This window comes from Patagioenas fasciata, chromosome 2 (assembly GCF_037038585.1).
Source record: "Patagioenas fasciata isolate bPatFas1 chromosome 2, bPatFas1.hap1, whole genome shotgun sequence".
NCBI lineage: Eukaryota > Metazoa > Chordata > Aves > Columbiformes > Columbidae > Patagioenas > Patagioenas fasciata.
The window spans coordinates 76,486,730-76,504,626 of NC_092521.1; the positions used below are offsets into that span (position 1 = coordinate 76,486,730).

General features: G+C 36.5%; 1 protein-coding gene across 11 annotated transcripts in view; it reads right to left on the reverse strand.

Moving 5' to 3' along the window:
- Positions 1–17,897, reverse strand: part of SEMA5A (semaphorin 5A) — a 339,730-nt gene that overhangs the window by 149,720 nt on the left and 172,113 nt on the right. For all 11 annotated transcript variants that reach the window (XM_065830100.2, XM_071804451.1, XM_065830097.2 and 8 more), the window contains 3 exons: positions 7,805–7,867; positions 2,133–2,231; positions 726–939 (listed from right to left, as the gene is read on the reverse strand). In XM_065830100.2, the coding sequence (XP_065686172.1) occupies positions 726–939; positions 2,133–2,231; positions 7,805–7,867 (376 nt within the window). The remainder of the gene's footprint in view (positions 1–725; positions 940–2,132; positions 2,232–7,804; positions 7,868–17,897) is intronic.

The window sequence follows — 17,897 nt, forward strand, 5'->3', positions numbered from 1 at the left end:
GGGCAAATTATATACATAATTTCACATTTTATGTTAAATAACAATTTTCATTTTAGAATAATCTGTTTCTCTTATAATACGTAAAATAGCAACTGGACCTGTTAAAAATACATTTCAGGAATACCTATCTGTTCACAACTTCTCTCAGCTGGAAGTCCTCATCAGGTGATTGACATTCATGACACAGGAGTAATTTCTACAACATGATTTTGTGATGTGTTTTGCAGACTAGCCCCTATCCTTTGGCTATAATAAGCATCAAAAACATCAGTCTGACACCTAAGCAGCTTGAAAGCACAACCTGCTGCTTTTCAAGACTGGAACCTGCAGGGAAAGCAAGGAGAATTCAGACCATTCTAAACTGTTTATTTTCTGCATTTTGTTTTTGAAGGACTCAACCTAACAGTGCTCCAGGCAAACTGCTGCTCTTGGCTGACTCAGCTTTGCTGTATAAGTGCTCTCGAGAGATCCAGTACAGCAGGCAGTATGCCTGCAAACATGACTTATATATAATATTTAAGTGCACATCTACAAACTGAAGCTATATTCAGTAAATGTCATAGTACTTACATTTGTAAAGAAAAAAAAAGTATTATGCAAAATAATTTAGAATTAGATTAAAAATGCTCTAGAAACATTGAAATTCTCATAATGGAATTTCAAGACCGTTAATGTAGAGAACATGGGTTAAAAAGAGATGAGTTTCATGGTCCATCAGCACTTACCATTCAGCCACTTGGAGTTGTACTGGGCAGTGCGGAGAGGAGGAAGGGCCCCCAAACTGCGGTAAATAGCAGGATCCCTTCCTGGAAAGTCCATGGCTGTAGCAGCATATAATTCCCCACTGGCAGTGAGAAGAGCAGTGGAGTTGTGCTGGGGACTGTAAGGACAGCGAGCCATGCCACTGATTTGATCGTGGATCTCTGTCAAGTTACTTAACTGTAAAAGAGTGAGAAAAAAGGATTAAAATGACCTGAAAATTATCATTTCAGCCTAGCTGTATCAGTCTGAAGAAAATCCTGTTATAAATATCAGTTATCTGCTTTTGTATTGTACAACAGTACTGAACTGACCTTTACATCAATCTGAAATTGTCTCTTATAGAAAGCTTTACTGTAATGTCTGATCTTACTTTTGCCACTTCAGTATGTAAAACATGCATCATTAGCCACCATGCCTAAAATGTTTTATATTAGGAGGGACTCAAAAATCAATTGATTTTTATTATGACAAAGAAAAACAGATATGATTGTCAGAATCAACTAAGAACTAAGGTATTCACCATAGCAAGTGGTTAACATTTAAAAAAAAAAAAAAAAAAAAAAGCTATTACTTTATTACTTGTTTTGTTTTGTTGGCATGTTCTAGGAAAGAACCTCACATGAAAAACGAGACTAAAAAAATAAGCTTTCCAGTTCAGCAGAACTATCTCTCTGATTTAGTAGCCCTAATACTTTCAAAATGATATGATATTAATATGCTATTTGAAAATAAAGGTACAATAGGTTTAAATATAAGTGTGCAAAGGAATTTTTTGGTGATATGGCTATTCTTTGTATTTAAACACCTCTCGTCTCCTGAAATAAATAGTCAGCTTAGTCCAAACAGTGACATTTTGACTTTTATTATGACTGTTATTGATCCTTAATGGACTCTCTTTCTTTGATACATGTAAATTATAACTAGGTTTCTTTCAGAAACAGAATGGCAGATCTTCTCAACCAAGAATTCTCATCCTCACCAGTCAGAAATCACTAATACAGGTACTCTCAAACTTCACATACACAGCATGCTGCTACCCATCTACATTTTACAACTAAACCAGTGGAATCCATACAGACTTGACAGAGTTACAGGAGTCTTAGAAATACCTAAGGTTCAAGAAAATTGGTATATAGGCAGAATTCAGTTGCTCATAGCCGTGCTCTCTCCCACAGCTGAGGAAAAACGGCAAAAAAAGATCCTTGGTTCAACTCTCCTCTTTAGCTTGCCACTAGCTAAATCAGTGTTTTACGGATCAGCTCCCCACGAATACACAAATAGCGTGGACTCAAGCACAGCATGCTCTGCCTTTTAATCTGCTGGCTCAGAAAAGGGACTTGAGGTTGTGGGACAAAACACGTAGCTCGTACCGTCCGGTTCGTGCAGATCGGAGTGAATGCATTGGTTCCACAGGTGAAGAGATGGTTGCCTCCAACAAGAAGCACTCGAATGTAGTTCTGGCATTCCTCCTGTCATGCAGAAAATAAATCTATTCAGTAATACTTAAGAGGACAGAGAAGACTAATTATGATTTGTTTCCCATGGTTATGTGTCCACACATAACTTAGGGGAACGAGGCTTAAGCATACCTGATGTGTTCGCAATCATGACATACACAGACTTCCTAATTAAAACACATGCACCCATCAATCTTAGTGACAAGTTCTTAACAGGATAACAATAAACCTCTTTAGTATTGAAGATATCTTCTAAGTGTATATTTCAAAGGTTTGGCTAAACCAGGTAATGGTATAAGTTGGGGAATAACCTGTTGGAGAGCAGTGTAGGAGAAAGGGACATGGGCGTCCTGGTGGACAGCAGGATGACCATGAGCCAGCACTGTGCCCTTGTGGCCAGAAAGGCCAATGGCATCCTGGGGTGTCTTAGAAAGGGGGTGGTTAGTAGGTCCAGAGAGGTTTTCCTTCCCCTCTACTCTGCCCCGGTGAAACCACATCTGGAATATTGTGTCCAGTTCTGGGCCCCTCAGTTCAAGGAGGACAGGGAACTGCTGGAGAGAGTCCAGTGCAGGGCAACCGAGATGATTAAGGGAGTGGAGCATCTCCCTTATGAGGAAAGGTTGAGGGAGTTGGGGCTCTTTAGCTTGGAGAAGAGGAGACTGAGGGGTGACCTCATTCATGTTTACAAATATATAAGGGGTGAGTGTCACGAGGATCGGGCCAGGCTCTTCTCGGTGACAACCAACAGTAGGAGAAGGGGTAATGGGTACAAACTGGAACACAGGAGGTTCCACTTAAATATGAGAAGAAACTTCTTCATGGTGAGGGTGACAGAACACTGGAAGAGGCTGCCCAGGGAGGTTGTGGAGTCTCCTTCTCTGGAGACATTCAAAACCCACCTGGACACCTTCCTGTGTAATCTCATCTAGGTGTTCCTGCTCCAGCAGGGGCATTGGACTAGATGATCTTTTGAGGTTCCTTCCAATCCCTAACATTCTGCAATTCTGTGTAAACTCTGAAGTGAGAGATGTGAAAGCTTTATGATGTTCATTTCTCTCATTTCAGAAGCTAGAAACCAACAGCAATTTCCACTGTTTATTCAGACAGAAAGCCAGCTTCTGCAATACTAAAAATTTCCCAACACTGTATGTAGGAAAGGTTGAAACATTCCTCCTACAAAAATCAATGTCCCTATCTAATAAAATAAACAAAATCAACAGTACACTTGGAAAAAGTTTCTTGGAACCTTCTATTTGGATGTTCTCTAGCATCCATTCACAAGATGCCTCATGTAAAGCATAAAAACAAACAAACAAAAACCTCATGAAAATACAGCTATGCAATTCCAACAGATATTAAGTGGAATCATGTAAGTAAGTATGTGGAATAGCAATGGTGCAGAAGTCCCATTATCTGGCCTACAGTTTTATTAAATGTATTGCTTGTTTATCTTGAAAATAGACTCTCATCCTGGAAGACAAGAAATAGAATCCTGAATAAATTGAACAGGCACAAGATAGACTGCAAAGCAAGATAGGCAAAACACTAGAAAGCTCTCTGAGAAAACTCTCAGAATTTACCATCTATGCCTTTCCTAATAAAAAATACAGGTAAAAAAAACTAAAAAAAAAAAAACCCATGAAATCTCAGAAATAAAATAGCTCTTTGAAAAAACACCCCTCGAAACCACATTAGCATTAGTGTCTCATGAAAATGTTGTTAAAAGCTTCTCTTTGAGCCTTTAAAGGTAAGTGTCAAACATCTTATAATTAAGATTTGATTCCAATTTGGTTAAAATACAATGTACTCATTTTGAATTTACCAAAAATGTCATCTTAATATATTTTTTTAAACAAACAGAAGCTAATATACTACCATATAACAGAGTTGGGTAGTGCAATAATCCATTTAAAATGTAATTATTCCACTTTGGGGCATTTTCTCCATTAGAAGTCAACTACATTAAAAAAAAAAAATGAAGACAAATCTTTGGTGGGAAGGGTGTTCAAGAAGGTTCACAGAATATAACATAGTAATTTATTCTTCAGGCTGTTTCCATCCTGCCCTTTGCAGCAATTCATGGAATGTAAGTGTAGGAAAAATAAGTGGGTTCTGACATTACAACCCATCCAACCTCTCCTCTTCATATTCCAGAGCTCCCTGAAATAACGGCACTGCTAAATTACTCGCACGCTGATCACCCACTCTTTCTGTTTAAAAATAATGTTCATTTTTTAAACTATGACATTCCTGGGATTCACAAGATTCTCTCTTTAATGTTTCCAAGTCCAGTGCCAACTTGACAATAATCCATAGTGTAACAGAGTAACTAAGTTATCTTATATCAAAATTTTGTTAGGTACCTAGTACAACAAAATCAAAAGTGAAAGAATAGCTTTTATAATTTTTTTCCCATATGACAAATCCACAATAATACAAAACAAATTTAAAAAAAAAAAAACAAACACAGTAATTAATAAAACAATCACCACCCAAAAACCTACTGAAAAAGGACTCTGTTATTTAGTCATCTGAATTGTTCAGAGTCACTTTTCTAGCTCTGAAGTCAGGCCCAGCTGTACTGGCTCACTTTTTAGATGTGCAAAAAAGAGATGTGTGTCATAGAAGTGGTGATGGTGAATGCAAAGGAGTTCAAAACAAAAGGATTTTTAATTCAGAGGGTGGTGGGAGGTTTGGTGGCTATCTTTTATGTAGTCTTATTCTCCAGTTCATCTTGACCTCTTTGCCATATATTTTCCTATTCTCCTAGAAAAATGGCTTTGCAAGAAAGAAATTCATTTAGTAAGTAATTTCTACTTTTATATCAGCATACCTGAAACAAAATACAACTATTAGAAACAATTCAGCTGCCAGCAGGTTAGGTTACTACTTAAGACTGACTTGACAGTTCAGAAAATCTGGCTGCATATGGTTGTCCATTTGCAGCAATGTTTCTTGTATAGGCTAACATCTTAAACACGCCTGTGTTTAATTTTTAATACTTTTATTGAAGGTTCAGATGCTAACACACACAAACATTAGAATCTTAAATAAGCAAGGGGTAAGAGGCTCTACTTTAATTATATATATATGTATTTTATTCTCTCTTTGGTTTATTTCATTTTTACTGTGCATATTTATACTTCTCCTTTTAAGAGTCCCTACCACAAGTGACAATATGAAAGGTCAAATTTTTTATCTTACCCATGTGTGGTGTTTTAGACTTCTAAATGCTAATGCATGCTGGTCGCAAGGATGTAATTTTGTCTGGTTCACCCTTATAGCCACTAGTTATTTTAAGCAACAGTTTAAATTTGTGGATAAATGTCTGAAGTCTCAGTAACAAACATTAGCCTTCAAAAGTCAAGTACACATTACACTGTCAAATGTGACAGATGTCCCTATACGTTTTTCCCTTCAGCTCTTTTCCCTCTTTGGCTCCTAAGGCATAAACCTCAGAACAACAACTACTGCTAACAGCCAGAGGCAAAAATTCTGTGCAGCTTCCTTCTGAAGTAGGAAAAAAAAAAAAATAAAAGTTGTGTTTAACTGACCGTTATCTCAAAATTACTGTAGCTGCTTCAGGGTTCAAAGCTACCTTCTAGTTTCAGGGCACTCTGCCAGTGAGTTTTTGTTTTGCCACCTGAACTCATTGCCCCCATGCTGCTCTGTGGTCAGCAGAGCTTCAAGAGAAACCAGGATTTGAATGAATAACTCGCCCACAGCCAGTCTGGGCTGGCCTTGTATATTTTGTCTCCAATCTTTCCTGTCCCTTCCCTACAGCCACATGTGTCTGCCCTGAAATCTGAATTTGCCCTCAGAAATGTTACAGGAATGCAAGCCCCAGCAACTGTCCAATTTGAGTTGAATCTATTTATACAACAACAAGCAAGCAAGCAGTCTTTCTGACAGCAGTAACTAGAACTGTGTCTCCCAGGGTATTTCCTCTTTTCCTTCACTGTAGCACTGGAGTGAATTACTCCTCATCTGATAATTCTCAGTTTTTCCAAGGGAAGGCTTTTGTGGTTTGACTAGGAAGAGGAGCACACCACAGATCAGGTGATTTCCTCATGTGCATGCATATGTGCGCCTTATGCAGAAAGTACAGTGACCTTGTTTTAGTCTTGGACATAAGGCAATAAAAGACAAACATCATTAGGCTATCCTTTATCTAGCCATAAATTTGTCCCTTGATTTTAACCTCAATCACATCAGTAAAAGCAAGAGAGGCATGAAAAGTTCAAAAAGACAGTTGTCGTTCCAGCTGGGTAGGCTGCCTCAGTCAATACCTCTGCATTCTCCAGCAACTCCCACATAAAGCTTTCAGGCACACCAATAAAAAATAAGAAACAAACTATTTCCTCCCAGAAATACTTTCAAACGTAATGGAATATAAGGCTTGTTCTTCTCTTCTAGATTGTGAATGAGAAACAAGGCTATGGATACAAAAGAAACACTAAATCTTTATCCAACTAATAACTATACTAAAAAACAATCTCAGAGGTCATTATTAGAATATCGCATATACTACTTTACAGTGACAGCATAACTTCCAATCACCACCTTCTTCAAAAGGGTGTCATGGGCATGAGTGAAAATCTGCACACACATACTATGCTAAGATCCATTCTTAAATGCATTTAACCAGTGTTGGGCATTTCTCCTAGCAAAATTATGTAATACCAACATACGTTTCTGCATTGTTGAATCGAACATGGATTATACACCACAGAAAAGACTCCTCCTCTAGTAGATGGTAGATGCTTTTGGAATATGTTTTTGAGCTTGGGTTTTTTTGAATTTTGCAAATCATTAATGTATACTGACATGTTCTACTGAATGTGTGTCCTAAAAGCCAGTGTGCTCTTCTGCAGTTCTCACTGTTGATGTGTTTTCCCTTTCTCTTTTCACTCAATTAACTTTAATGATTAAACAGTACAATAATTACAAACATAAATTACACGCAATTCTGATCGGGTTTACAATTAATTTGATAACTAGCTTCAGCTCAGGATAGTCATAAAGGATCAGAGCATCAACATCGGTTCCATCTTAGCATTGCACTTACCTGTGCTGAATAAAAGAAATTGTAGTTGGCCAGATAAGGAATTGGTTCTGAATACTAAAATCATAACAAGTCCCATGTCTAAAAAGTTAGTGAATTTCATATTATTTTCTTTATAGTGCCAGTAGATATGAAATATAAAAGTTTCCTAAAGCTGCACAGGGAAATAAATTGAGGATTTTACAAAGTAATTACACAGTATTTCAAGATTTACAGCACTGAAAATGAAGTGAGAATACAGTCCATTACATATGAAATGTTATAGAGTCAAAAAAGTAAATTGTTGGAAACTGCAGTTCTTGATCATTTCAGAACAGAATCACATGACTATACCTCTCACCTCACACCGCCTATATTCGTTTTTATTCCTCTGCTTATACATGAGTGTCAGACTCCTTTCCTACAACTCTTTTTAGAAAGGAAGAGAGTGAAAATGCATAAGGTAGAGATTTATACCCTAAATCACACCTGCTATTAACATATAAATTTTATTAAAGCAGAACCGCTGTCTCATGCTTACCTTTGATTTGCCTTTACTGTAACAGGCTCTTTTAGTAGCTTCATCACATTGCCATTCCACTGCCTGCAACCAACAGGAATTAGTTAGAAATGCAGGGAAAACAGAAATATAAACCTCAAAACTATCTAAGCCAATGCTTTAGATGTGTACTTCAGGCATACTGATGATTAGCTGTGGGTGCTTCTATCCGTTAATGCCTTATGAGCTTTATCTCCATAGAAATGTAGTTTTGCTGTTGATGTTTTTTCAGTGTCTTAATTTGAAGTGAAGCTGGCCATTCCCATGATTCACTGTACCTACCATTACAGCAGAAATAACCACAGACACATTTGATGCTATTTAACCATTTTTGTATGAGTCTTCCTAATGTAAGCACGAGGAACACAGAGAAGGGCTGAACCTCTGTCCCCAGCAGAGTTGGGCTGTGTCACCACAGCATCTGAGGTCAGTTCTGTTGGAAGACCTTGTGCCATGGGAAAGTGTGTCCTGTTGCTGTTTTTGCAGTATTTCTCTCAAACGTCAAATAGAGATTTTAGTTTCGCAAGGTACGGTTGCAGCACTAATCAGAATCACTGAAACATCCACTCAGAGAAAGAAGCAATGGGCAGACACATACAAGGCGACATCGAAACAGAGCACTGCAAAGCAGAAGCAATTTATCCTCATTTTTGAGCTGTCTCTGCTTCACCACATTTATGCCAGATCTGTAACGCTTAGTCTGCAGTACTACAGTTTCACTGCATGAGTTAATTCCAATTATTTCCATATTTAACATTCAACAGCTATGACTTACAAACCTCATTGTTCAGTGAAGCAGGTCCTATGCTTGGTGTTTATGTGCCAAGACATGTACATATTTGAATGCCCGTATATGCTCTGTAGTCAGAGTGCATTTTAAATCACTCTGCACTCTTTCACCTTGACAGTGCCCATCCATATGTTCTTTAGATAAAAATGCCACAAAACACTTCACATTTTATCAGGGTAACTGAGATTTCTAAACTAACCACTGCTGCTTATTTATTGAAACCACAGCATTTTCATTTTTATTTACCGGGAAATAATGAAAGACCATTCATTCATATTTAATACAGCCTATTTTTTGTACCTGTCTTTTAATGGAGACTACATTAATGGCAAGCAGACTCTATAATTAATAAAAATAATAGGGTCGAAAGCATATTCAAACTAAGGGGGAAAATGCCCTCAGAGTATACTATGCAGTACTCTTTAATTTGTGTTTCAACAAGCCCAAAAATGAGCTTTTTAATTTCAGGAAAAAAAAGACTTATAAAAACTAATGCCATTACTTCTCTTCCTCCACCCAAACCTTCCTACTTACCGCATTTGCTGTTGCAAATGAACAAACTACAGCATATTGGGGAATATATTGAAAATTTTGGAATAATCCATTTGGAAATGACCTCAGGGTTTATAAGAAAATGTATCTAGCAGCATGAAAGAAATCTCATACTGAGTTTGACAAGAAAAAAAAAAAAAAAGCATCAATGACTTAACTCCTTTGACTCTGTAATGCAAAAAGCTATTTATGTCCATAATAGAGATCACAGTACAAAAGACTGTTCTTGGATGACCAACATAAATTCCTAATCAGCCCATTAGGACACCCTGAACCTGTATGTATATGGCATTAGATACAAGTATCTGATACTGAATATATTATCTCTAAGCAACAGAAAAAATTCCAAATGCCTGGAGAAGCAAAAAGGTCACCAGTAGGAGGCCAGAGTAGAAAGACTAAGTGGAATACAGGTGCTTAAAAGGGAGGTTTGAAGCAAAGGTCTTGCCAAAACTGAACGGAGAGGAATATGCCAAGAATGAACAGCAGGAAGAAAGAAGACAGAATGATTGGATTAAAGATAAAATGTTTATCAATAAATCAATTTTCAGTGGCAATATACCCAGTTTTCAATTGGTCAAGATAAAAGAGTAATTTGAAGGAGAAGGATGTGAAATGCAAAAAATACACAATACCACAAATCAAGAAAATTAAGTACATTTCTCGGGCACTGAAGTTTTGGAAAAGAAAATCAACAGACTTTGGAGAACAAAAATTCAGCAGCCAAAAGTGACAGTTCTTCAAGCTTTCCACAAAATCTGAGAAAAGCATAAAATGCATCTCTGCAAGTGGGTGATGGTTGGAGGATCTGGGACAACTCAGGCAGAAGCTTTAACTCTGATCACAGTGAGAGAACATTAGGACAGCATCTTCCTCTTCTGCTCCCCTGTTCTCTGACAAGTGACCCAGACTATATATTGTTGTTTTTTTTTTTTTTTAAAAAAAAAAAGATGAAGAAGAACAATCATTGCAACATAAGCAAAGCCAGGTATCCATCCCTTGAACAGATGGACTCCTTAAGGACTTTGTCAACTGCCACACTTCTAAGAAGGAATCAAACAATACGTAATGTGACAATATAGATATGTGGTTCTTGGTGGAGTCTGTAGAAGTGGCACACCCAGTATTACCTTAGCTCAGAAGTGGTGAGTTGGAAACAATCAAAGACTGTTAGCTTTTAGTCGAGTGTTCTTTTAGATAGGAGAAATGGTCTCTCATATCTTAAACATTAATAATTTCAACACATCACAAAACACCTAATACCATTGTTGGAGTAACTGAAAATAAACATTCTTCTCTTTCTTTGACATCCATTAAATGCATAGATTTAAATAAAGATATTAAATATTAAAACATTATGTAGTATTTCTGCATACCATAGTTAATAGCACCCAGAAAAACCCAAATAGAATGAACTCCTGTAACTATCTATGCTTGCAAGCTAAGCAACTGGCAAACCTTCTGGGGAAACCCTGTTTCTGACAACATATACCAAAGGAGTAATATTGTCTGGACAAGAAATAAGTGCAGACACATCAGTGACAAAGCTAAATGCTGTCTTTGAAATCAAGGGTACTTATAGTCCTCTAGCCCCAGGTTCCACTGCTGGCAGAGACAATAACAGAGCAGGCTGCAAATCAAGTGTATTACGAAGGCATCTGAAGAGATTTGAGTAGTTGAAAGTCTTGTACTTTGGTCCATAAGACTCCCACATAATTCAGTAATGAATACATATGTCCTATTGACGATTAAATGAAAAGAGCAGGTATAGACAAACATTTCTATATACAGCTTTTTTTTTTTTCTCCTAATCTTCAGGAAATCTGGGGGAGTTTCCCACAAAATGGAAATCCAGATATTCAGCACAGTCTACTGGTAACATACAGGTGGAAAATTCCTCAAGCTAAATGTCATTTTGTTGTGGAAAAAAGAACAGAAAAATGTATCCTGAATCTTCAGCACACAAACTGTCTCAACAAAATAATATAAAAAGTCCTTTTTGTCAGTAGAAGGTTAAGACCTTAAAGTTTTAATTTTGAAAGACCAGACAGACACATACAGATTGTGTTATTTTAGAAAGCAAGTGCAAAACCAGGTTTACTTAAATATGCTACTGTTATCTACACTTCCATTAAATTGACATATTCTCCTGCTTGACTCCATTTGCTAATATTCCCATGAAGTTCAGATGAGCAATGTAAATATGGTATGCATACCATGTCGGATATTTTACTCAATATGAAGACCTACACAGTTGAAGTTTACTCTGTTGGGATCTTTTCTTTCCTACATTTCTTAGTAAGAACCCACAATTTTCACATGGCAAAATACAACCTTCAGCATTCCGTGTACGGTTTTTCATTAATATTATAATTCTACTTCAGTTGGCAACAAAATTCATTGAACCAAACTACAGATACTCAAGTTTGTTCATCCTGGGGAAAGAGGAAACTAAGTTTTGAATGCTATTGCTAGAGAAAATAAGGATGAGTAAGATATTGGCTCCTGCTACACATCTCCACAAAGAACTCAAAGAACATAGGTGCACAGGTTAAGGAGTAGGGGTTAAGGTAGCATATCAGACTGTTTCTGATAGCAAGCTGACACCATTTACAGTAGCATACCTTCTACAAATTATGCTATCAATATGGTCTTCCAAACAGCTCTATAATTTCGATGCCTTTGCTAAGTTTGTTTCTAATTTCCCAAACTTCAGCATAACTATATTCTAGCAGACATAAGTAAATCTTAATTATGTAACAGTCATGAGTAGAACAATGCAAATTGTCTGCAGAGAAATTTTTAGCCCTGTGAAAGTCAGTGTGGCCAACTCTAAAGACTGAACTTGACAGGTACAACTTGAACTCGACCTAGCATAGTCCAATGAGGAAGTCACAATTCACTTTTGAACACATACTGTTTTCTTCAGTTAAAAAAAAAATACACAAACCAGAATGTTCCATACAGATTTGACAAAAAATCAGACTGAACAGAAACATGGCTTTGGTGCACACTTAACTGTAAATTTGAACTCAAGTCTCAAACTCATGACAGGTACCTTTTTGTAAAAGTTCGATCACAAATAACTATATCAGTGTTTCAAATTTGACATAATTGATGTTTGTAAAGTGCTTAAAAAACTTCAGATTAAACACCTCCTAGCATTTTCAAGGGGTAGTGGGCAGAGAGAAATTCCACCCAGAGAAGAAACAAATTCCAATGCAAGCTATATAATGAAACTATTATCTTCAAAATGAAGAAAAAAATAGAACCAACACCTATCTATGTTAAGTTAAAAATCAGAGTATTAAAATGTATCGTATTCCTTGGAACAACAAATATATTTCAGTAACTTCTCTGTTTGGATGACTGATAATAGTCTTGCTTAAAAGTTAAACTACTGTATCCTCAGCAGGCAAACTAAATAAATGCAAAGAAATTCGCTCCAATGGAAACCAAAAGAAAATCCCAGTCCAAACTGACTTATCCAAATACCTTAGAAGAACACTAAAAGAGATCCATGGAAAGTGTAGGAGCAGTGAATAATTTTCACGTGTCACTCCCATTTAAGAAATAACTGTAAAGGGGTTCTCTTCATGCCCAATATACAGCAACAAAGGAGGTCCCTTCAAACGCAAATTATTCTATGATTTTTCCAGAAAAATTACAAAATACAAAAGGAAAGCAAATAAACAAACCCCTATTTAAATAAATTTAATATAGCCCCTTTCTCCAATTATATCTTTAATCAGTAAATGTAGACAGGAAATTTAAAATTTTAACACAAACAAGAAGACTGGTCTATTAGAATGTGTTAGGTGAGATGTATTAGTTGTACTTACAAGTCAACCAAAAACTTGTGGCTTTCACCTAGGGTAGTAGTTGCACATGTAACTGAGTACAATCAGATCTCCTGGAAGAACTATGCTCCCATAACTACACAGATACTCAAGAGATATACATGTAGACAGGTACAGATTCATGTGTATTTTTATAAACGAACTTCTTTGAAGTTTAGAAACAGAATGTACTATTACATTTCATAGAGAAAGAAGTTAATTAGTCAAGAACCAAAAAATTAACAGAACAGTATTCCAGACAGATGGTCCAGCACTTCTTAGGCAGATGGCCTTGCTAATTAGATACTGGCAAAAATAACATTAAAGAAGATGGTTTAATTATACAATGCCAAAAAATAACAACTACATGATATTTCCTTTTTTTGTTTGTTTATTTTCATTATCTGCTTGCTTTAATCTCTTATATAATGTATTTAAACAATACTCTGAGGATAGGGGGTAAAACGGCAATAACCATAATAATATATGTCAAAAAACATGAGTAATATCATCTTATTGTTCACATCAGTCCAGCACTGGAATGGCTTCAAACTGTTGTGACTTGTTTGGGAAGGGTGTCTTGCAGCCTGCCTAATTAGCCCTCAATGAACATGGGTGCTGGAGTCCAAAAGCTGAGTTTAAAGAGGCCATAAAGAAAATGTCAGGATTGTAAATGCAAAGACAGAATGTAGTCACAGAGAAGTATAGTAGCAAGACATTAGCAGCAAATTAGCAGCCACAGAGTTAGTGGTGGTTTTGATGTTACCAGAAATTTCAAGGCATGCTTTGTTATAATGACATTCTTGCTTCCAGCAAACATGTAAAGTCACTTAAGAAAGATTTATACCTCTCTATACTTCAGAGGAACCATTTTGCTTGCTTTCCTCAGTCATGACCCCTTGTCCTTGCAGCTATAATTTCTGGATCTGCCTATCTTGCCAATAGCTCCTGACAAACAGTCAGCTTCAGGGAGTGATTATCCTCTGTAGGAAAAACTAGAGTAAAATATTAAAAAGGGACTTCCTTTTAACACAGCTTTCCCTTTTGGCTCACCAAAAAGAAAAAGTTGGTTTCTAGAGACAGAAAGCATCCTGGTTAGGCTTTCATATGAAGTGATAGGCCAGCAGCTCCTACAAGAAGTCCAACAGCATATGGACAACTTTACTAATTGGCTACAGTCACTGCAGTATCTTGCCACCAATTACCACATGTAACAGCCAGCTCTCCTGGGAATAACATTATGTGTGTTTGTATTTGTTCGGAACCAGCTTTTACTGTTCATCCACAGTTAGAAAATTACAGTTTCTTATAAAGCAAGCAGTGTGAAATATATGAAAATAAACATCAAATCATGCCCTAGTTTTCCAGAGTTTGGAATTCAAGAAGAACTGAGATCCCCTGATAGTCACATAATTTCTTACCTAAACTAAGTAATATGTAAAGCTTTATTTGGTTTCAAGAAGCCGATGTCAACTTAATTTTATTTCAAATATAGTGGCCCAAAGTTAAAAAAAAAAAAAGTGAGAATTACATACCCTGCCAATTCATTAAGTACCCAAAGTTTTAATTAGCTTATTTTGTTGACTATGCAAATAAGATGTTGTGGAAACTTGTCAGAATTAATATGATGAAATTAAAAGAAAAAGTTAAGCATATTAGTGGAAAATTTAGAGTTACTAATACTTTAACAAACTCTCAGTGTTGGACTCCACCAACTTTAATGACACAAAGCTCTGCCCAAGACTGAACTTTCACAAATGCCACCTATCCATCCACCTGTGCTTTGCCATCTTTGTCTTCTACAGAGATTTCTAAAGGTCAGAAAACATCCATTTGGTTTATACTTAACAAAGCCAGGTTTATAGAGGAAGATGCAGTTTGAAACTTGGAAACTTGAGTATGTTCAGAACTAGAGTTTTTAGTTCTGATCCTAGAGACTTATCTAAAAAAACCCACAAAACTGCTGCACTGTGACTTTTGAAGTTTTGAATGTTCCAATCTGGCATTTTGAAGCTTCTACAGTTTTTACGGACATTTAAAAATTGAATGCGGGATTTTGCTGAAGGGGTAAAACAACAAAATGCTCTTGCGTTACCAAACTTGGCAGCCATTCAGCAGGTAGGAATGAGATTTCACAACACATTTTTAATGCACATTCTGAAAGTATACTACATATAGTAAATTTAATGTATTGAATAAATTATACATGAATCCTTTAAGATTTAACATCTGTGTTAGCACACAGAGTTTTAAAGTGTTTCCTGCTTTTTGGCAAATAAGACTGACTTTTAGTAGGCTCCAAGACCTTCTGATAGCAACATTTCATTTTATTTTTTTTACAACTAGTGTTTTAAACTTTTAGGTGCTGAGGAGAAATGTCAGGATTCTCTTTGTTTCAAAGAAGGGAAAAGTGTTTCACACTCCTCAAACCCCTAGGTTAAATAACAGACCAAGTAGAAAAAAGGATCCCCTGGCATCGGGGTGCCACAAAATGTTGGTTTGGACCTTGTACATAGGCAAGCAGAATTTTCGTGTACACCTGCTCATTGATGCTAAGAAACATGGAAATAGGAAGGAGGAGGCAGCACCAGAGTGTGGGCCATCTTGTCCCGTGCTGACTTACTGTTACAGGCAGCCATGCTGGTGTGTGATGCGGGAATAAAGCAGCAGCTCACCAATCAGCCCCCTTTACCTTTCAGCCACAGACAGTCAAGGAAGATATGACACTTCAGAAGACTTTGTGCAAAACAAAAACCTTCATGAAATAGTTTCTGAGAGGCATGGCAAACATACTAATCTTGTTGCTGGGATGCCAAAGAAAGCTGTATTACAGCTTCCAGATATGAGCTCACAAAACCAGAACCACCTGAGAGATATGATGGAGGATGAAACTTAAAACACCTTCAAAGTCATACTGAGTAACTGAGACTGCCAAAAAAAAAAAAAAAAAAACAACAAAACATCAAATCACTTCGTATTTCTATATGTACATACATAATTTTGTACACAACGTGTCATTAGGAACAGAATAACAATTTTATCAAAATTACTGTTTGCCTTTTCCTTATTTATTCAAACAGTAATTCTATTAGGCTTTAGTGATGCTAGGTTTGATGCTGTTAATAGTAATACTTGTCTATAGTTCCAGAGAAAATACTACAGGGACTTTACAATAGTTTTTATTTACAATATTGTACATATTTTGAAAATTTAGCTTAAAAATAGCAGGAAAGAGACAAAAATTGTTGAAGGAACTTTAACATACATATTTTTCCATTAAATATGCAACCAAATCAAGGTACGAACATTTTAGACAGGTGAAAGCAGAATGCTAACAGAAGAAATGTAAGAACTACCAATTTATGCAGCTTATCCAGTGAAGAAATGGTTCAATGGCAAAGAAACACAAACATGAGATTTTCTACGTGCTTCTAGTTAAATTAATTGACCAGAACAGTGGTTTTGGAAAATCAAGACTGAATTTTCTTCTTCCCTTTAAGGATAACAGAGAAATATACAAGACATTTAGAAAGTAGACGGAGCAAAATGGAATGCAATAAGAAAAACACGATTAAATTTCCAAAGAGTTGGCAACAGGGTTGATGGCAGCATGACTGACCAGTCACTCAGGGAAAAAAAACAAACAAACAAAAAAGTAATTTCTGTGTTGGTTATGTTTATTTCAAAGTAATTTGATTTAATTTGACAAACACAAGGTTAATTTGAGACATGAAATAGCAAAAATATGAAGAGTAAAAAGTGAGATGAGAGCCATGAACACATAGATGTATTGTGAGCCGTGGAGACAGACAAAAAAGAATGGCAGACTGAGAAAAAATCTCATTAAACACAGAGATCAAGAGGTGCTTATTTAAACAGGAAAGCCTAAACTGATATCTACTAGGAAAATCACTGGAATGTAGCTGCATTGTTAAATTATACAGAAACCAAGGGTGAGAAAGACAAAGAAGACCATCAGGACTGAGAAGAGTATCTGCTCAGAATACGAGAAAGTCTTCAAGAGAACATCATGTACTCCCATTGCAATGGAAGGAGCAGTGGGAACAAGGAGGCCCATAATGCAAGTTTAAAATCACAGGTTTGTCATAAAGATTTGAGATAACGGGAGGTTATGGAAAAGCTTGAATGTTAGTTAATTTTTCTCATTTTTTGACACAAGTGAATGATCTGAAGTAATGTCAATGATGCATGGAGCTCTTCACCTCCAGGTTATATGTTAAACATCATTCAAGTTATTAATTAGTGGAGGTCAGTGACATCCAGCAATCTACTGTTAGCTATGTGAAATGAGTGAGGCATTTCTATGCAATTTCTAAAAGACAAACATTCAGATCCAAATTAGTTGTAATTGGCCATTTTTGCAGAGACAGTAGAATAGTTGCACAGTGGGAAAACTTATCCCTGTTATATATAAAGGTATTTAGCTCATTCACATTGACAAGGATTCTTGGAAAAGCAGATAATCACTGAAACAATAATCATCATCATATGTTAACAATTTTCCCTCCTATTTCCCTCCCTGCTGACCTCATCTTTCAGCAGACATAAGACAGTTGTAGGAAGCTCTAACTCAGCCTGTAGACTCAGAGCCCTTAAGTGTTGAGAAAGTATCTCCAGAATTTCAGTGACATTCAGAAATTTTAGTAATAGTCTCACAGAGGGAGCACAATTGAAGAAATTTATTTCTGAACCAGATGTGTGATGTTTTCTTCCTCCTTCTGTAGCCTCTTTTCCATTTTTCTTGGTTTATAAATCCTTTGATTGCTACATTGGAAGAACAATATTGTAGTTTGGTATTTTTCTCCCAGAAGCTGAAAGCTCAGTGAAGGTAGCTATAAAAACATGATAAATAAAGCTCATTCAACAGGATGCC